Consider the following 21641-nt stretch of genomic DNA (forward strand, 5'->3'; position numbering starts at 1 on the left):
AATGCGTCCTTTTGAAGGCTTTCAACGCAAGGCTGTTGTAATTTGTCCCTCGGACGAAGATTTAAAAGAGCGAACGTTAAAGCAAACTGAGGAAGGGAAGGATGTGCCCGATCATGCTGTTTTAGAAATGAAAGGTAAGAACTCTGCTATGGAAAACAGCAACATCAGAAATGGAAAAAAGTATTTTTCCACTTCTGCCTTTTGTAATTAAACTTTAATGATCATAGAAAGCGGCTTTATCTCTGTTCTCAGGCCCTGTTTACACCTGGTATTAAGATGAGTTTTGGTCGATCGGATCACAAGTGGGCGACATTAAATAAGGAGTAAACAGGGTCTAAAACTTGTCCACTATTAACCACTTCCAGAGGTAGTTAAAAACACATTTGACTGGATTGCTTTCGTAGTGTAATGTGGTCGTCATGTGGTCGAATGTGTTCGAACAGCCACAAAAGACTGTCTACTCTCCGTCTACTGACCTAATGAGTGAACATTACGGGACGAGCTCTAGCCACACGGGATTTAAGCTTTGTTGGCTGGAGACTCAAGTTTGGTTTAAAGACGAAAAATGTACCAAGCACAATGCTCTCTCACCCATAGGCGGAAATCGCGGGGGGGTCGGGGGGGTCAGGACCCGCCCTATCTGAGGGTTGACCCCTCCTAAAAATATAATTTAAATATGTGTATTGTAAATAATATAATGATATATACTTAAAATAATTGTTTAAGTAGTAAAACAATAAAAATGGAAACGGGGCAAAAAAAACAAAAACGTTTTAACATTTCGAGTCCCCCTCCCTTGCCTCACAGTGCTTTGGTCCACTGCCTGCTCCTCATCACAAACATAGTGGGAGAGAACAAGGTTTTTCAGTTGTGAAACTCCAGTAAGTCAAGGCTATTTTATTCACTTTAAACCTCGGATGAAGTGATTATTTTTTCTTTAATACAGATTATGCTGCGTCATTAATAAATCATGAAATTTTTTTTATGATAACCAATGTACTTTTGTCACCGATGTAGTCCGCCTCGCTATGTTGGCGATTATAACCTTGTTTTATACAATCTGTGCGTTTACCGCGATTGTTTAAAACCGTTCCCTCACACACACACCCATAGAGTGTACGCACACACGTGTGTAGTCTTGTAGATTAGACAAGTGCGGGTGCGCATTTACATTTTCACGCTTTCACTGTGTGATTTATTCAGTTTATATAATTTTATATAGTTAATATAATATAATATCACACAAAGAGTGCAGTTTTTCTCCAGATATTAACATGATAATAAATGTGATTTAATAAATTGATAAATGAAAAGTTTACTTTTAGACACCAATTGCCTGTTTTAACTCAATTTCGCCAACGAAAATAGTTGAAAACTAAGCCAAAGCACTGTATTTGCGTCTCTGAGAAACACACGAGGTATTTCCTTACTGAATTATGAATCAGCTTTTTGAACGAATCTGTTGAATCTCAATAAATCTCTCATTAACAATGAATTGCTGCCACCTACTGGCGGTTTTAATTTCACATTTAAAGTATCTTTTCATGTTTTAAATCATTTTATATATCAATATTCAACGTTTTATGTTTTAAACAAAACATTATGTCTGTGTAAAAGCATCTAAATGCCATTTCAAATGCAGCTTCTGTGTTTCCTCTCCATTGCAAAGATTTTGTTGATAGTATTTAATTTGATTGGTAATAGCCCTATTGTGACTTATTATTATAATTAAATTTAATTAAATGTATGAAATTGACACAAAAGATGATGCATGCATATAATTAGGTTTAAAAATACATTTATAAAGGTAAAAATGCCAATGAAGGTAAAAATCTATTGAAAAATGATTTCTGTCACTGCTCTGAACTGACAGCCACACAGAATATGAAGAATATCAAAAACTTTAGGAGTCGGCTGTCAACGGCAGTCCTAAACATGCCAAGTTACCAGCACAATAACACACTCAGCAAAATATTGTCTAATTATCGTTATCGATAAAATCCATGAAAATATAGAGATCATTTTTTGTCAATTTCATACACCAATGAAGAATATTTTGGTCTGTATTATTGGTGTCCCCTTCAAAAATTGCTCTTGAGGAATGTTATGTTAATTGTCCCCCCCAACATTTAGATGAAATTTACGCCTCTGCTCTCACCATTCCTGATTTCTAACACACACTCACAGCGTTCGGCTGGTGCAGAAACTAAAGCTGATGCTCTCCGTGTGTTTCTGTCGTCTCCGTGTGCATTCATATGTAAATTGCGTGAGCTTATTTCGTTCATTAGATCTAAAGATCTAAAAAAGCCCATACATTTACACACGCCTCGACGAAATCAGGACAGGAGTGATTGAAGGTGGACAAAAGAGACAGATTAAAACACCAGGTGTAAACAGGAATGTGTCTCCCTCGTCTACTTGTGATCCGATTGACCAAAAAGCATATTAACACCAGCTGTAAACTGGGCCTCGGTTTGATTGGGTCCTTTTGATCGTCCAACTCTCACCTGCGTGTTTTAATGAAACATCAGATGCTGCAAACCAAGCATTGTGTATTACAGTGCAATAACATTAAAAAATGCCAATAAAATAATAATTCACACTAATATTGTACCAGTCCAAATAAACACATTTTGGTTTAGTTCCAGAAGTGTTTTTGATGTTGCAGTGTTGTTCATCTCCCTCACATGATTTTTGAGTTCAGAATTTAATGAAGATTTAGTTTTCCGGTGGTTTGATCCGTCCCACCTTCTCTCCTCTTTCCATGGCTTTAAAGCCAACTTTGCGCTACCAGAGGTTGGAGACTTCCTGGATGAAGTGACCTTTGTTGAGCTTCAGAAAGTGGAGGCAGAGGAGCTGGTGAAACGGTACAATGAGGAGGGTCGTAAGGCCGGGCCTCCTCCCGAGAAACGCATGGACAGCTGGGGAACCCGGAGACGTGAAAGCAGCCACCAGCAGTACGACAACCACGGAGGATCGAGAGGAGACCACCGGAACAGAGGAGCGCCTGCGGGAGGCTATAGGGGAGGTGGAGTGGCCTTATGGGTGTCATGATCACTTATTCAAAAATCCTGTCATATGTGTGTTTTTGTAATCTTGCTCTGTGCTCTGTCAGGTTATAACCGTGATGGTTACAGTCAGAACCGCTGGGGAGGAAATTACAGAGACGGGCGAGACGGATACAGCAGCAGACATCAGTCTGAAGGAACCCACAGTAATAACCGCTATGGCTCCTATAGCAAAGAGGGGAATAGCCAAGTGAGTGATGTTCAAAGCCATGTCCAAATCTACGCTTGCAAACTCTGTGCATGAAATCCGTTCTGGACGATCATCTTGTTTGTTAACATTCTTAAGTCTGAATCAGGCTTAAATTGGTTTGAAATTGACGCCATCCTTAATATTTACATCTGAGGTGAGCTTGTGGTTATGGTAAGGGGTGTGACATTTCCCGAACACTCGATACGCTCAGCTAATCACAACACACTGGGCCGGCTAACCAATCACAGCACATTTCATATTTTGAAAGGAGGGGCTTCATTGAAACGATGCGTTTGGGCCAGACTGGGGAGAGAGGGTGCTTTAATAATGTAAAATATGGAGAAAATAATTAGTTTTTTGAACAATCAAGCATGAAAGCATATTCTACTACACCCCAAAAACTAAATCAAGACTTCGGAAAAGGGCATAATAGGACCCCTTTAACTGCTGTTTTTTTGTGTGTGTTTTTGTTGTTGAAAGTAAAAAGCATGCAGCACATATTTACATGTTCATCTAAACGTCGCTCTCAGTAGTGTGGGTGGCGTCAGGATGTTTGCTAAAGGACAAAAATGAACTTTACTGGGAGTATATTGGGGCCTTATGAGATGTTTGTGTGCATTTATCTATTTATTGTTGTTGTTTTTGTTTTATTTTGCTTTCTATTTTTAGAGTTATCATCAGGGTTATAATCAAGGCTACAACCAGGGCAACTATAGCCAAGGAAACTACAACCAAGGCTACAACTATGGCAACTACAGCCAATATCCAGGTTATGGACAAGGTTACCATGACAGTCAAGGATCTGGACAATCATATAACCAGCAAAACTACAATCAACAGTATCAACAGGTGAGTTACAAGAAATGTTCTGTGATTTAAAAACAACTTTAGCTACAGCATGTGAAAGCATTTGTGGCGGCTGAAAATCATTTTGACTTGTCCCTCAAATAACGGTTTTAAAAGCTTCTAATCTGCTACTCTTGGTAAAATCTTATAAAATAGGAATATCTCTCAACTATCATACAAAGGGGTTCATATTTTGGATATAAAATATACAAATCATTTTTATTACTGCTAATAATAATAAAGCATATGACAGATTTTTAGCACTCCTCCCGAATGTTGATTTTATAATAAAGTCAAACTATTCATGCACTAAAACAGAAAAGTTTTTCCTTGGCGTTTCTCAAGTACAGATAACAATGTTGTCAAAACGATCTCCGCTCACACACATCCGCAAAAACGACTAAAACGCTGTATTCTGCTGCCAGGCCAGTAGTTGGCGATGTCGTAGTCGTAAAGAAGCACTGAACACCTAATACACCTGCGCATGATGTCACCGTTCTCACAAATTCATGTTTTTGTAGTTTACAGAGACAATAACGCTATCATTTTCAAAAACATGCTCTTTGAAACACGTTTTCAAAAGTTTCAAAAGCATTTTCAGGCCCCCAAACACTGTTGTCATGTAAATGAACGGCCAAAACGCATAAAAGGTTTGCCTTTTTTAGTTAAAAATGATGCGTAAACAACCCCTTAGATTGAAAGTATCACTGTAAATGCATTTTCTATTATTTATTATAATAAACTGATTGAGTGTTTCAACTTATTGTCTGAATGCCACATTATGCTGTTAATATAGTTGGTTTTTTTTAACATTACTTGAATATTTTATAATAATTTTACGTCCTCTTATTACATTTAAACACTTTTGTCATTATTAGATCAGATGATTGAAATGTAAAACCATAGATGCGTTCACTCCATGTCGTAATTACGAGATTTCAACCTAGTGTTCACGTCCTCGTAGAGCTCGTAATTACAACTTGTACACTTTGAATTTTCTCAAGCTCCTACTTGTACCACCTGACCACTGCAGATTCATTTAAGTGTTGCGATGGAAAGGCATAATCCCCAGTCCGAGGACGTGAAAGGCGTCACATGTTGTCATCTGGAAAATAAGTTCCTAAAGCTTGTTGTAAAGTTTATTGAAGCGTGATGTTTTTCTCCAGTATGCGCAGCAGTGGCAGCAGTATTACCAGAATCAGAGCCAGTGGAACCAGTACTACAGTCAATATGGGAACCACTCTGGACAGCAGGGCTCACAGTGAACAGGAACAACGCTCTGACATCATCACACACGTATACACACCATGCCACGCTTCTCTTATTAAATCACGTCCGTCCACATCATTTAATTTTCTCTTTCCCACCATTTACACATTTATTTCCAAGACTGTTATAAGTCAAGGATTGTTTGGAACTAAATGACTCCGTATAAAATTTACTGATATGATCAAACCCCTGAGGTTGAAATAAAGGACTATAATATGACTGATTTCTAGTAAATGTGAAAGATATGATTATTATTGGAAGGTGCTTCATGTTGTAGTACCACATCCAGCCTGCAGGTGTAGAAACTGTGAAATGCTTCTTCAACACTGAACCAAGTTTTGATTTGCCTAAATTCCATTTCATTTGGAATGTAGCTGCTTTTCATATAACTATAATAAGTCTTAATTTAACTCGAGACATGAGTGTAAAACCATTTTGTTTAAATTGTAGCTGTTCAATGTTTTAGATACTCATTGGCATCGCAGATGGGAAGATGAAGAGTTTTGTGTTGATAACTTCTCTTCTTGATAATAGAAAGCGCAAGCCAATTTTAAGTGTTCATAACTATCCTGGCTGAGAAACTACCGCATTTATTTCTGAACTGTTTGGTGTTCTTCGTGGACGTTATTTGTTCTGTCCTGTCCAATTCATTTTTGCTTTGAGAATTAAATTGTAAAACACTACCCGTGGCTCTGCTGATGGTTTAAAACTCAGACATGAAGTGTTGTCACACTCACAACAAGCGTTCATTCGTATGGGACAAGAAAAACATTTCGGTCATTTTGTCATTTTTATTTCAATCACATCAGGCAGTGCTTTATTATGGAAAATACTTACGATTTATCATTCCTCAATAAATAAAAATCTATAGCCTAAATTCAAGATTTAGTAAAACAGACATTCAAGTTGGAGATGGTCTAACAGAAAACATGTTAGAAAAACAATCAAAATTGGTCCACAGTGTTCGTTTTAATTGACCCTTAATGTCACTCTCCCGCTCTTTTTCCATACGCCAGATGGACACGATCACTAATGAAGTAGATTGTGATCATTTTGAATTGAGACAGGACTATTGTCTGATATAAACAGTGATATAATACCCTTTGTCTCCTTCTCAATGAAATTGTTCATTACATAAGGCACAGTGATGCATTCTGGGTGTTACATCAGCACCGAAATCACGTCCCTTAACAGAGGAGGTACATTCTTCCTGTTCAAGTCGGTCATTTTCCATCAGTTTGAATATTAAGGCAGTAGATGTTTGTACTCAATCGAACGATTCTTGCAGAAAGCACCTCGCACTTCGCGTCGAAAGGCAAGAAAGTCCGTCGGTCTCGTACAAAGACGAGTGGTAGTGAGGTTGATGATGTCGCAGTCCACTTTTGAGTACTTGTGGAGATGCGAGGTCCATTTAACCGGTCCTCGCTGGCAGTTGACGCTGGTGCATAGAGAGTTCTTACTGTACGGATCCACCGGCAGGGTTTCAAAGAGCCCTGAGGAAGCGGACCATCTGTAATTCCTTAAATAAAATCCCTTCCAGGGAGAATTGCATCACATTTAATGAACGTCATGAACAATCTGTTGAAGACAATAGAACAAGACAGTTGGCGAGAAAGATGAGGACATGTTCTTCAGTCTGTTCTGTCCAGTGTATTTAACAGTTCCACCACACACAAACAAACGGCCATTTGCACAGACTACTTCAGTCTGGTTCCTTTCGTTTATCTTTGTTCAGCTTCAGTTCATCCATTTTCTCCTGTAGGAGAGAACTAGGGGCAGATGAACCTCGCACCCTTGCTGGTAGAGTGGCACTCTGGGACGATAAGGCAGGTAACGTTAGTCTCATAGATGTGTATGCTAACCAGTCTCACTCACCAACTTAACTTTTTGAATCTATTTTTGAAAACATCCACTATGTTTGCTGTGAGGAATGCAAGAAAATGAAACATTGTGTGCTTCATGGCAATACCTTTTCAAGGGGGGGATGTTGTTTCTGGGAATGAAGACGATCTTTCCGTTTGGCCACCGGCGTCCAAACACCTGGGTCTGTCTGAGTGGACCTGTCGGATAGTGTGCCCGCCTCGGCGTCGCTGTCTGATGAAGTTTGGCCCTTGGAGCTTTCAGATCGGTTTCCATTCGGAAAGACAAATGCTTCCTCTTCAGAACCTGATTTGAAAGGCCGGAAAACAGAGCCAATAAATCATCTGGCAACTTAAGTCAACATGAAATCAAAATTGACCATTTTTTGTTTATTCTAAATTATTTATCCATGCAAAATGGCTAACTTCCCCTCACTCTTGTAACATCTCTTCTCTGACGACGTGTTTAGTGACAACCTGTCACTCACATGAGATCACAGCAACAGCAAACCACAACCTAGCCTCAACCTCAGACGGCCACGGACCACTGGCTGAACGTCTGATGCACATGGCACACTTAACTGGAAACAATTCAGCATTTTTGAAGTCGTCATCTGATTGGTTGAATTCTACAGGATTAGCAGGAGACGTGCGTGTCGCGTTCTTTAACGGTCCGCCTGGAAACAAAGCCGTCGTGATGCCAAACCCCCTCATGGAAAAAGAACGCCGTTGTGTTTACAACTATGACAATGAGTCATACTAAACGCTGGATTTTTAAAAGTATGTAAAGTTCATGGCAAACACTTTTAAAATACGTCCAAGAGTTTTACACACCGGTCTGTTATTGTGTAGGGACATCGACATTACATTTTCACGCCCCTAAACATGACGCGGAACAGAACGAACTGATTTGATTGGTTGCTTTACATGTCGGTCAGATGGCCTGTGGACGGTCCTTGGCCAATAAAAGCTGCTATTAAGTCCAGACCTTCTGCCGTCAGTCTGAAGATCTGGCTACGCACGACTAACAACCATCCAATCAGTCCCGCTGTACTTTATTTGATTTTTTATTATTATTTTTCTTGTTCAAGAAGACGTTTTACGTCACAATAGGGAAGGCAATACTGTCACAGCTTTCGTTTTATGAAGACTTAAAGGATTTCTGTGGCTCTTAATCCATGTGTATTAGCTTAGTAGCTATCTGGATGCTAGTGTATTCATAGACATTGAGATGAATTCACTTTTAGCAGATATACACATTTCAATTTCAGTCCTGCTCTTCCAGGAAAACAGATCAAAAATATACTGATGACTCATCCTGCACTACACAAATGTCTTATCAAACAGTTTCTAGAATTATATCACCCAAATACTATTTACAACTGACAGCAAGCAGTAAATGTCTATGCCATTAGTTGTTGTTTTTACAATCACTAGGACACATTTCTCGATACTTAGGTCAGTTTTTCAAAACAGCACAACAGCAGTTGCTTTGATGCATGTGCCAATCTTTGCTAGTGTTATGGAAGAATGATAGCTTTAGCGCATTTTGAATGTGAAATTAACACCTAAATGAAAGTTGGTTAGGAGAACTGTGTGATGACTGTTGAAAAAGTGACACAAGTATTGACGTACAGGTAAGTGTAACGGTGCATCAGTTGTTCATTGGATGGAGGCAGATCTGAATGTTAGCTTGAGGTCTAATTTAAGAAAGGGGCGGGGTTTAAGCGGACTAAATGATGTTTGACATGCGTCACCAGAGAGAAGTCTGTCATTTCACCAAAATATTAAGACATTTAAAAATAAAACATACACATGGATGAATCACTCACAATAAGATTAATATGATGCATTCAAAAACACATTGAATTTACATTTCATGCTGACTTTAAAAATAAAAGGGACTGGCTCTTCGATATATATGTCCCGACCAAACTTCCTGTTTAAATTGGAAATACACCATAATGGGGGGAATACCTGGTTAATTTTAAAATGGCATACCACTGTTACTATTTTGCCGCATCTTTATATGCTTAAAATAACCATTAAATAGTTTCATGAATGGTAGCATACTACTGTACTTATTATTAATAGTAAGGGAATTATGCTATTTCACATTCAGCCTGGGTTCATCAAGCTAATTCATAGGGGTTTTAAACGTGCATTAGCTTAAAGGTGCAGTGCGTTATTTTTAGCGACATCTAGTGGTGAGGTTGCGAATTGCAACCAAAAGAAATTACGGTGGCGGACAGGAAAAGATGTCGCCGTCTGAGACAGCAGAGAAGAGCCAGTTAAGCAATGAGGTTTCTTTACAAAGATTAAGAAATTATATTTACTTAATTATTCAGTAAAACGAAATGTTATTGTGAATATTATTGTTACTTGTTGATCATTGTGTCAGTGTTTTATTCGCTGACTTTAGCTAGTTTCTTTGCATGAAGAACGACATAGTGACGAAACGCGTTTGTCCGTTAAGGGCCACTGTAGAAACATGACGGCACAAAATGGCGACTTGACATGAAAGGGACGTATGTAGATAGAAACTGCTCATTCTAAGGTGATAAAAATATAACGGTTCATTATGTAATGTCTTTATACACCACTGAAAACATAGTTATGTATACGATATTGCATTTCTGTCAACAGATCCTCCTAAATATTACACGGTGCACCTTTAATACAAGGTGTTCTGGAATACTTTAAATTCTGATTGGTCAACTGTGTTAAGATGCAGTCAAATATCTTTTTTAATAATGACTGCTAAAATATATTAACAAACAATATAATTAACACACAAATATTCCTGGCAACCGATTTCCCAGCTCGATCTAATGAGAAAACCTATCTGTTTCACAAGGTTGTGATTTCGTATGATGGGATTCGTATGAATATGTAAAATATTTTACAATAAAGCAAGCATGAAGGTCTAGCCATAAACCTATCTTGAGTGCGGCGTAAACAGATTATACAAATAAAATAATAATAAAAATGAATTATTTTAAATAATAAATAAATACACAAAAATAGTTCTGTTAAAAATAGTTATAAACAAATAAAATGGTTACGAACTGCATTGAGAGTGTTAGCTATGCTAGTTTCATGATCACACCATGGTGTCTTTCTTCTTGCATAATAATATAATTCTCAAATAAATATTTCATATCCATTTAACTACTACAAAAATGGCATAGTGTACAATCAAAAGGTCAATATTGCAAAAAATAAACCTCTTCAGGGTAGGGTTGCACCAGCCGTTCGCAAGTTCTTTCTTAAATCGGAACATAATAAAGTCCACACTAGAGGCTTAGTAACCACTAGCTAGTTTGTAACTAACTCTGTACTTTATTCCGTTGCACCATTTGTTCGTAAGGCAGAACGTTGCTAGTAGGTCGTAAGCTTTCCGTAAAGTAATGCGTAGTCACATAATATGACGTTTAGCCTCAATGATCCAATAGCAGCCTTCAAATACGTGAGCAAAAGTTGTTGAAAAGCTGTGAATTTCAGTTATTCAACTTATTTTGCCTCACGTTAACGGTAAAAATAAGTTTCCATTAAATACGATAGCCTACTTGATCATTAATAACATAAGTGTTTTTATATGTAAATAACATTCAGAAACTGTATTTGAAATTAATAAGGATCAATAAATAAATATTGATACAAAAAACGTTTATTGATTATGACTGATATTTGACATGCACAACATGGACCGGTGCAGACAGCAGCGCGCTGTTCAGGACGGGTTCGTGTTAAACAAGCCGCTAACAAAGTAATCTTTTCACATAATGTTCTCTCTCTTAAAATGTAAGCGAGTGTAAATGTCAGCATTATCATATATTTCGAAAGAATTGAAGTCTGTCAGGTAAAAGAAGAGCTTATTGATGCAGTTCAGTCTGTCTGATGTTTTATTCCAACCGTTACTCCTGATTGGAAGCTGCCGTAAATATTTAGTTTATACGTAGAAATACGCTTCAACTAAGTTTAATGGTGCAACGCAAAAATATTTAGAAGTCGTAACTTAGTGTCCATTTACATCAAAACTAGGCTAAGTTGTAACTTACGCACAGCTGGTGCAACCGGCCCCAGGATAGTACAAAGTCCCTCTATGCCGTGATCACCCTGTTGGGGGTTATTTTGCGATATTGACCGGCTGACTTACTGTATACAGTATTATGATTGGCATAAGAAAACTCACTCCAGCTGTTGCCCTTAGTGTGGTGGCCTGAGACGGGGCCTGGGGTGCTGGGACAAGAGCTACTGGTCACCTGGAACCTCTTCATACACTCCATTCGCACCAAATCCTTACAGTGCTTATGACAGTTTACTCCACAGTCTGAAAGAAAGAGCACGGTTAAAATGGTGCTGATGTGCCAATCTATAGGAAACTGGTTGATTAGTATGTTCTAACCTTTGCAGTGGTAGCCTTGCTTTTTGACTCCCCATAACTATTGGAGAACAGAGGGGAAGAAAGTTAGATGAGGTACACAGACAAGTCAGAGCTGAGCTCCGCAAATGCAATGGTCCTCAGTTTTAACACTCACAAATCCTCCGCAGGAGTCACAGAATGTGGGCCTTTTGTACGTGGTTTCTTGGAAGTTGTGGAGGTTGAAGCCGAGCTTAGCACACACGGACATCCCACGTATGAAATATGAAGTGATTTCCTCTCTTCTGATCTCTCCTTCTCTGAAAAATAAAGGACAGAGATTGATTACTTTAATGAATTGCTCACGTAAGTCAATCAGGCCTGGAGAAAATCCCATTTTATATATATATATAGCAATTGAGACGAATTGATCCAAAGTTTTATGTTACAAAATATTTCCATTTCAAATCAATAAAAATATATTAGAATGATTTCTTAATGATCATGTGACATTGAATAATAGAGTAATGATGCAGAAAATTCAGCTTTGCATCACAGGAATAAACAGTTTGAAATAGTAAATGGATATTTTTTACTGTATTTTTGATCAGATATATGTAGTCGTGGTGATCTTTAGATACTCCTTTCTAAAACATTAAAAAAACTTTGGACGAAAACAAGTGTTAGTTTCACTTCTTGTGTGTTTTGGGGGGTTGCGTTTATCAGAGTGTAAAAGGCCTCGTACCTATCGCTCTCGTGTGTGCAGAAGGAGAAGGGGAAATTTGCAGCAATCTTCTCAAAGTCCTCCAGAGAAATGTAGCCGTCCATGTTCAAATCATAGTTCTTCATGATGGACTGTAGGGGGCAACGCAATCATTGTTATCTTGAACGCGAGAGACTGACATCTGAAATCTGTTTGTGACATTTGGTCTTGCATGCTATTAAGGAAGTGAGAGTGGACGGCCAGGAACCTGTCACTCTGTCACTCTGTCACAGTAAGGAACTGGTCCTATAAGAGTGGGAATAAACACGTTTCTCACTTACATCCACCATCTGTTTAACGTGTTTGGAGATGGTTGCGGGATCCAGGCGTGGAGTCAGTCCCGAACCCCACTCTGCTACCACTGGGGGCTTCACTGGAGCTACGGGCTACAGAACCAGTGTGGTTAGAGACCTGACAGTTTTGTTTTTGACACTCGCACAACACCAGCGCTCATAAGATCAGCAACGTTGGAAAACGTTATACAAACAAAGCCGTTTTATTTGTAAAATGCAAATGCTGTCACAGACAGAGGATTTATAGGAATTAATCAAACAAAGCTTGTACGTAACAACACCCACACTGAAAGCAACGACGATAACGATCGCGCGTCTTTCAGCAATGTGTCTTTTTTGTGGTTTTCTTTGAAGTGTTTGCACAAAGAGGAGTGCGCCGAGTCCTTTACCCACACATCAGAACGGGATACTCCCTGTCTATAAACAGGTCACATACAAGGTCAGGCAATATGAAAACACTAGCATAAGTCATGAATATCAGCCTGTTGAATATGTAATGCATGTCAGAGTTTGTGTATGCCGTCTTTTTTTAGATGTCAGAGAACTGCATTTCCACTCTTTCTGAAGAGAATCTGAGTGATACTTGCATGCAATAATGTCATGCCATGCAATGCCAACCGTTGGAGGTTACCAGGGTGTTGCTATGTGGTTGCTAATGCACTCTGAGTGGTTTTCAGGGTGTTTCCATGTGGTTCATAGTGTTATTGCAGGTTTCTTACTGGGCCGTGTCAAAAGAGCACACCTCCAATTCTCTATGATATAATGGTCCATATATGGCATTTTTCGCCTGCTGTTGTTTGCAAAACTCCCAAGAACTCTTAAGATTATTGTGACCCAAAATGACTGAATTTGTAGTAGCTTTTTCAAAACTTGGGATGCCAATTTTGTCCTTGTTGAGCTCTTTCGCAATTAAAACTCTGTGAACATTTTTTTCAAGACATTCAGATGGATAGATGGATAGATAGATAGATAGATAGATAGATAGATAGATAGATAGATAGATAGTAGGGGTGGCACGGTACATGAAAAAACATCCGAACCGTTCGGTTCGCTTGTCTCGGTTCGGAGCGTGTGTGCGTCGCACGGTTCGCACGGTTCGACGCATGCGCAATGTAGCCTCGTGCCCATGCTAATACAATGCTAAATCATAAATCCGTATGTAGAATATCATTCAAGACGTATGTAGAATAACATTACGATGTCCAGCAATCGATTTAAATAGTACACTGGCCTTACTTAGACATTTAATGAGATCTACTCCACTATATGTTGTTTTTTCACGTGAATAAATACATAGATCGACTGTTTCACGTATGTACTTTAATGGTCCAGTGGCAGAACTTTTGCCAAGCGTGTCATAGGTTCTGAGATCTAATCCGCACTCGTATGTATATATTTTTTTATTTTTCATCAAAACCGATTATGTTTATCAGTGGTTATATATCAAGCAGGGACAGATTTGTGTGAATTTTGTATTGTGATTTCACCGGAACGAATAGAGTAGAGTCTCCTCAACGGATTGAAGCGCGCGTCCGAGTGAAGAATGTGCGGCCGCTGCGGCGTGTGCGCGAGCCACAAGAGAACACTGTATCAGCGCCAACGAGCACTTTGATCACTTGATTAAAAAAAACACATTTCAGCGCTAGATTGCTTCTTATTTAACAAACGAACGAAACGAATACTTTGCTAGTTAACTGGAGATGTTTTATTTATTTGTATTGGTACATCCGTGCTGCGAGATAGTATCGACCCTGGCAAAAAGTGGTGGGAACATGTCCCACCCGCAAATTACGCCTATGATGACGAGACACGAGGAGAAATTGACAAAGAACTGTCCAACACAGCCCACGTAGCTCTCACTACAGATGGATGGACCTCCAGGGCCACTGAAAGTTTCCTCACAGTAACCGCTCACTCACTCACTATATTACTTCGGGAAATGAGAAGCTGCGTTTTGCAAACACGGCCCATTTATGAAATAAATAAATAAATAAATGGATAATTAAGCTATATATCATATGCTGAAGTAAATCTTTGGAGTGTTAAAGATTAAAAGAAAAAATAACAACAAAAACCGTACAGAACCGAAAACCGTGACCCTAAAACCGTGTTACGAACCGAACCGTGGGTTTTGTGAACCGTGCCACCCCTAATAGATAGATAGATAGATAGATAGATAGATAGATAGATGGATAGATGGATAGATAGATAGAATTTGTATTATAAATAAATATAAATATTTTATATATAAATAACAAAATTTTCTTAAATATATACATGCATGTGTGTGTATTTATATATATATATATATATATATATACAAAATAATAATGCACAGTACACACACATATATTATGTAAACACAAACTTTTATTTTGGATGCGATTAATCGCGATTAATCATTTCACAGCCCTAGTTTGTTTCTGTAAAAAGGTAAGTGGTAAATCTAATTTCTTGGCTTTTCAGGACAGTCCTAGTATGTCAGAGCGGCTCTCTCGCACTGTATGACGTGACACAAAACTAGTTGTCCAGTTCTGTTCACAAGTTCTGAGAAAGTGGTTGTGAGTCCTGAAAATGTACAGGTGTGAGTTTGGTTATAGAATGCTGTTTTCTCGTAAATAACTGAATGTAACCGTGTAAGGACTCAAATACAGGACTGACAACCGTATTCTGCTGCTGTGTGAACGTGTTGTAAGGGTCCATCAAGGAAAGAAAGAAAAACTACTCTTACTTCATTGCCGGGTTCCAGATATTGTTCCTGGAAAACACATTTTTACAGAACGCAAAAGAAAAATAAAATAAACAGCTTCTGCTTCTTTCTTGTCCCTATTTCTAGACAAATGTATATGGATCAGCCCAGAGACGAAAAATGCGTCCTTTTGAAGGCTTTCAACGCAAGGCTGTTGTAATTTGTCCCTCGGACGAAGATTTAAAAGAGCGAACGTTAAAGCAAACTGAGGAAGGGAAGGATGTGCCCGATCATGCTGTTTTAGAAATGAAAGGTAAGAACTCTGCTATGGAAAACAGCAACATCAGAAATGGAAAAAAGTATTTTTCCACTTCTGCCTTTTGTAATTAAACTTTAATGATCATAGAAAGCGGCTTTATCTCTGTTCTCAGGCCCTGTTTACACCTGGTATTAAGATGAGTTTTGGTCGATCGGATCACAAGTGGGCGACATTAAATAAGGAGTAAACAGGGTCTAAAACTTGTCCACTATTAACCACTTCCAGAGGTAGTTAAAAACACATTTGACTGGATTGCTTTCGTAGTGTAATGTGGTCGTCATGTGGTCGAATGTGTTCGAACAGCCACAAAAGACTGTCTACTCTCCGTCTACTGACCTAATGAGTGAACATTACGGGACGAGCTCTAGCCACACGGGATTTAAGCTTTGTTGGCTGGAGACTCAAGTTTGGTTTAAAGACGAAAAATGTACCAAGCACAATGCTCTCTCACCCATAGGCGGAAATCGCGGGGGGGTCGGGGGGGTCAGGACCCGCCCTATCTGAGGGTTGACCCCTCCTAAAAATATAATTTAAATATGTGTATTGTAAATAATATAATGATATATACTTAAAATAATTGTTTAAGTAGTAAAACAATAAAAATGGAAACGGGGCAAAAAAAACAAAAACGTTTTAACATTTCGAGTCCCCCTCCCTTGCCTCACAGTGCTTTGGTCCACTGCCTGCTCCTCATCACAAACATAGTGGGAGAGAACAAGGTTTTTCAGTTGTGAAACTCCAGTAAGTCAAGGCTATTTTATTCACTTTAAACCTCGGATGAAGTGATTATTTTTTCTTTAATACAGATTATGCTGCGTCATTAATAAATCATGAAATTTTTTTTATGATAACCAATGTACTTTTGTCACCGATGTAGTCCGCCTCGCTATGTTGGCGATTATAACCTTGTTTTATACAATCTGTGCGTTTACCGCGATTGTTTAAAACCGTTCCCTCACACACACACCCATAGAGTGTACGCACACACGTGTGTAGTCTTGTAGATTAGACAAGTGCGGGTGCGCATTTACATTTTCACGCTTTCACTGTGTGATTTATTCAGTTTATATAATTTTATATAGTTAATATAATATAATATCACACAAAGAGTGCAGTTTTTCTCCAGATATTAACATGATAATAAATGTGATTTAATAAATTGATAAATGAAAAGTTTACTTTTAGACACCAATTGCCTGTTTTAACTCAATTTCGCCAACGAAAATAGTTGAAAACTAAGCCAAAGCACTGTATTTGCGTCTCTGAGAAACACACGAGGTATTTCCTTACTGAATTATGAATCAGCTTTTTGAACGAATCTGTTGAATCTCAATAAATCTCTCATTAACAATGAATTGCTGCCACCTACTGGCGGTTTTAATTTCACATTTAAAGTATCTTTTCATGTTTTAAATCATTTTATATATCAATATTCAACGTTTTATGTTTTAAACAAAACATTATGTCTGTGTAAAAGCATCTAAATGCCATTTCAAATGCAGCTTCTGTGTTTCCTCTCCATTGCAAAGATTTTGTTGATAGTATTTAATTTGATTGGTAATAGCCCTATTGTGACTTATTATTATAATTAAATTTAATTAAATGTATGAAATTGACACAAAAGATGATGCATGCATATAATTAGGTTTAAAAATACATTTATAAAGGTAAAAATGCCAATGAAGGTAAAAATCTATTGAAAAATGATTTCTGTCACTGCTCTGAACTGACAGCCACACAGAATATGAAGAATATCAAAAACTTTAGGAGTCGGCTGTCAACGGCAGTCCTAAACATGCCAAGTTACCAGCACAATAACACACTCAGCAAAATATTGTCTAATTATCGTTATCGATAAAATCCATGAAAATATAGAGATCATTTTTTGTCAATTTCATACACCAATGAAGAATATTTTGGTCTGTATTATTGGTGTCCCCTTCAAAAATTGCTCTTGAGGAATGTTATGTTAATTGTCCCCCCCAACATTTAGATGAAATTTACGCCTCTGCTCTCACCATTCCTGATTTCTAACACACACTCACAGCGTTCGGCTGGTGCAGAAACTAAAGCTGATGCTCTCCGTGTGTTTCTGTCGTCTCCGTGTGCATTCATATGTAAATTGCGTGAGCTTATTTCGTTCATTAGATCTAAAGATCTAAAAAAGCCCATACATTTACACACGCCTCGACGAAATCAGGACAGGAGTGATTGAAGGTGGACAAAAGAGACAGATTAAAACACCAGGTGTAAACAGGAATGTGTCTCCCTCGTCTACTTGTGATCCGATTGACCAAAAAGCATATTAACACCAGCTGTAAACTGGGCCTCGGTTTGATTGGGTCCTTTTGATCGTCCAACTCTCACCTGCGTGTTTTAATGAAACATCAGATGCTGCAAACCAAGCATTGTGTATTACAGTGCAATAACATTAAAAAATGCCAATAAAATAATAATTCACACTAATATTGTACCAGTCCAAATAAACACATTTTGGTTTAGTTCCAGAAGTGTTTTTGATGTTGCAGTGTTGTTCATCTCCCTCACATGATTTTTGAGTTCAGAATTTAATGAAGATTTAGTTTTCCGGTGGTTTGATCCGTCCCACCTTCTCTCCTCTTTCCATGGCTTTAAAGCCAACTTTGCGCTACCAGAGGTTGGAGACTTCCTGGATGAAGTGACCTTTGTTGAGCTTCAGAAAGTGGAGGCAGAGGAGCTGGTGAAACGGTACAATGAGGAGGGTCGTAAGGCCGGGCCTCCTCCCGAGAAACGCATGGACAGCTGGGGAACCCGGAGACGTGAAAGCAGCCACCAGCAGTACGACAACCACGGAGGATCGAGAGGAGACCACCGGAACAGAGGAGCGCCTGCGGGAGGCTATAGGGGAGGTGGAGTGGCCTTATGGGTGTCATGATCACTTATTCAAAAATCCTGTCATATGTGTGTTTTTGTAATCTTGCTCTGTGCTCTGTCAGGTTATAACCGTGATGGTTACAGTCAGAACCGCTGGGGAGGAAATTACAGAGACGGGCGAGACGGATACAGCAGCAGACATCAGTCTGAAGGAACCCACAGTAATAACCGCTATGGCTCCTATAGCAAAGAGGGGAATAGCCAAGTGAGTGATGTTCAAAGCCATGTCCAAATCTACGCTTGCAAACTCTGTGCATGAAATCCGTTCTGGACGATCATCTTGTTTGTTAACATTCTTAAGTCTGAATCAGGCTTAAATTGGTTTGAAATTGACGCCATCCTTAATATTTACATCTGAGGTGAGCTTGTGGTTATGGTAAGGGGTGTGACATTTCCCGAACACTCGATACGCTCAGCTAATCACAACACACTGGGCCGGCTAACCAATCACAGCACATTTCATATTTTGAAAGGAGGGGCTTCATTGAAACGATGCGTTTGGGCCAGACTGGGGAGAGAGGGTGCTTTAATAATGTAAAATATGGAGAAAATAATTAGTTTTTTGAACAATCAAGCATGAAAGCATATTCTACTACACCCCAAAAACTAAATCAAGACTTCGGAAAAGGGCATAATAGGACCCCTTTAACTGCTGTTTTTTTGTGTGTGTTTTTGTTGTTGAAAGTAAAAAGCATGCAGCACATATTTACATGTTCATCTAAACGTCGCTCTCAGTAGTGTGGGTGGCGTCAGGATGTTTGCTAAAGGACAAAAATGAACTTTACTGGGAGTATATTGGGGCCTTATGAGATGTTTGTGTGCATTTATCTATTTATTGTTGTTGTTTTTGTTTTATTTTGCTTTCTATTTTTAGAGTTATCATCAGGGTTATAATCAAGGCTACAACCAGGGCAACTATAGCCAAGGAAACTACAACCAAGGCTACAACTATGGCAACTACAGCCAATATCCAGGTTATGGACAAGGTTACCATGACAGTCAAGGATCTGGACAATCATATAACCAGCAAAACTACAATCAACAGTATCAACAGGTGAGTTACAAGAAATGTTCTGTGATTTAAAAACAACTTTAGCTACAGCATGTGAAAGCATTTGTGGCGGCTGAAAATCATTTTGACTTGTCCCTCAAATAACGGTTTTAAAAGCTTCTAATCTGCTACTCTTGGTAAAATCTTATAAAATAGGAATATCTCTCAACTATCATACAAAGGGGTTCATATTTTGGATATAAAATATACAAATCATTTTTATTACTGCTAATAATAATAAAGCATATGACAGATTTTTAGCACTCCTCCCGAATGTTGATTTTATAATAAAGTCAAACTATTCATGCACTAAAACAGAAAAGTTTTTCCTTGGCGTTTCTCAAGTACAGATAACAATGTTGTCAAAACGATCTCCGCTCACACACATCCGCAAAAACGACTAAAACGCTGTATTCTGCTGCCAGGCCAGTAGTTGGCGATGTCGTAGTCGTAAAGAAGCACTGAACACCTAATACACCTGCGCATGATGTCACCGTTCTCACAAATTCATGTTTTTGTAGTTTACAGAGACAATAACGCTATCATTTTCAAAAACATGCTCTTTGAAACACGTTTTCAAAAGTTTCAAAAGCATTTTCAGGCCCCCAAACACTGTTGTCATGTAAATGAACGGCCAAAACGCATAAAAGGTTTGCCTTTTTTAGTTAAAAATGATGCGTAAACAACCCCTTAGATTGAAAGTATCACTGTAAATGCATTTTCTATTATTTATTATAATAAACTGATTGAGTGTTTCAACTTATTGTCTGAATGCCACATTATGCTGTTAATATAGTTGGTTTTTTTTAACATTACTTGAATATTTTATAATAATTTTACGTCCTCTTATTACATTTAAACACTTTTGTCATTATTAGATCAGATGATTGAAATGTAAAACCATAGATGCGTTCACTCCATGTCGTAATTACGAGATTTCAACCTAGTGTTCACGTCCTCGTAGAGCTCGTAATTACAACTTGTACACTTTGAATTTTCTCAAGCTCCTACTTGTACCACCTGACCACTGCAGATTCATTTAAGTGTTGCGATGGAAAGGCATAATCCCCAGTCCGAGGACGTGAAAGGCGTCACATGTTGTCATCTGGAAAATAAGTTCCTAAAGCTTGTTGTAAAGTTTATTGAAGCGTGATGTTTTTCTCCAGTATGCGCAGCAGTGGCAGCAGTATTACCAGAATCAGAGCCAGTGGAACCAGTACTACAGTCAATATGGGAACCACTCTGGACAGCAGGGCTCACAGTGAACAGGAACAACGCTCTGACATCATCACACACGTATACACACCATGCCACGCTTCTCTTATTAAATCACGTCCGTCCACATCATTTAATTTTCTCTTTCCCACCATTTACACATTTATTTCCAAGACTGTTATAAGTCAAGGATTGTTTGGAACTAAATGACTCCGTATAAAATTTACTGATATGATCAAACCCCTGAGGTTGAAATAAAGGACTATAATATGACTGATTTCTAGTAAATGTGAAAGATATGATTATTATTGGAAGGTGCTTCATGTTGTAGTACCACATCCAGCCTGCAGGTGTAGAAACTGTGAAATGCTTCTTCAACACTGAACCAAGTTTTGATTTGCCTAAATTCCATTTCATTTGGAATGTAGCTGCTTTTCATATAACTATAATAAGTCTTAATTTAACTCGAGACATGAGTGTAAAACCATTTTGTTTAAATTGTAGCTGTTCAATGTTTTAGATACTCATTGGCATCGCAGATGGGAAGATGAAGAGTTTTGTGTTGATAACTTCTCTTCTTGATAATAGAAAGCGCAAGCCAATTTTAAGTGTTCATAACTATCCTGGCTGAGAAACTACCGCATTTATTTCTGAACTGTTTGGTGTTCTTCGTGGACGTTATTTGTTCTGTCCTGTCCAATTCATTTTTGCTTTGAGAATTAAATTGTAAAACACTACCCGTGGCTCTGCTGATGGTTTAAAACTCAGACATGAAGTGTTGTCACACTCACAACAAGCGTTCA

General features: G+C 38.4%; 3 protein-coding genes across 5 annotated transcripts in view; 2 read left to right on the top strand and 1 right to left on the bottom strand.

Moving 5' to 3' along the window:
- The window catches only part of hnrnpul1 (heterogeneous nuclear ribonucleoprotein U-like 1), a gene marked incomplete at its 5' end in the record, with an annotated part of 15435 nt that extends 9379 nt beyond the window's left edge, over positions 1 to 6056 (top strand). For both annotated transcript variants that reach the window (XM_082181345.1, XM_082181346.1), the window contains 5 exons: positions 1 to 134; positions 2777 to 3028; positions 3116 to 3258; positions 3928 to 4107; positions 5271 to 6056. The exon at positions 1 to 134 is cut by the window's left edge and continues 32 nt beyond it. In XM_082181345.1, coding sequence (XP_082037471.1) covers positions 1 to 134; positions 2777 to 3028; positions 3116 to 3258; positions 3928 to 4107; positions 5271 to 5369 — 808 coding nt within the window. In that variant the 3' untranslated portion in view covers positions 5370 to 6056. The remainder of the gene's footprint in view (positions 135 to 2776; positions 3029 to 3115; positions 3259 to 3927; positions 4108 to 5270) is intronic.
- Positions 6057 to 6150: 94 nt separating this feature from the next.
- Positions 6151 to 13573, bottom strand: LOC309507237 (RAS guanyl-releasing protein 1-like). Of its 2 annotated transcripts, none has more exons than XM_082181385.1 (7): positions 12640 to 13573; positions 12341 to 12450; positions 11774 to 11915; positions 11641 to 11677; positions 11428 to 11565; positions 7343 to 7539; positions 6151 to 6951 (listed from the first exon to the last, which is right to left on the bottom strand). In XM_082181385.1, the coding sequence occupies exons 1-7, from the start codon at positions 12646 to 12648 to the stop codon at positions 6931 to 6933; spliced, it is 654 nt and encodes a 217-aa protein (XP_082037511.1). In that variant the 5' UTR covers positions 12649 to 13573; the 3' UTR covers positions 6151 to 6930. The 2 variants fall into 2 exon arrangements, with proteins under 2 accessions (XP_082037511.1, XP_082037510.1); XM_082181384.1 differs by having other exon boundaries at positions 6151 to 7186; positions 12640 to 13572.
- Positions 13574 to 15311: 1738 nt separating this feature from the next.
- On the top strand, positions 15312 to 21575 carry LOC309507235 (uncharacterized protein). The gene is made up of 5 exons (XM_082181380.1): positions 15312 to 15653; positions 18296 to 18547; positions 18635 to 18777; positions 19447 to 19626; positions 20790 to 21575. The coding sequence occupies exons 1-5, from the start codon at positions 15521 to 15523 to the stop codon at positions 20886 to 20888; spliced, it is 807 nt and encodes a 268-aa protein (XP_082037506.1). The 5' UTR covers positions 15312 to 15520; the 3' UTR covers positions 20889 to 21575.
- The last annotated feature ends 66 nt before the right edge of the window (positions 21576 to 21641 follow it).

The sequence above is a fragment of the Leuciscus leuciscus genome (assembly GCF_965113295.1).
Source record: "Leuciscus leuciscus genome assembly, chromosome: 10".
In the NCBI taxonomy this organism is placed as follows: Eukaryota; Metazoa; Chordata; class Actinopteri; order Cypriniformes; family Leuciscidae; genus Leuciscus; species Leuciscus leuciscus.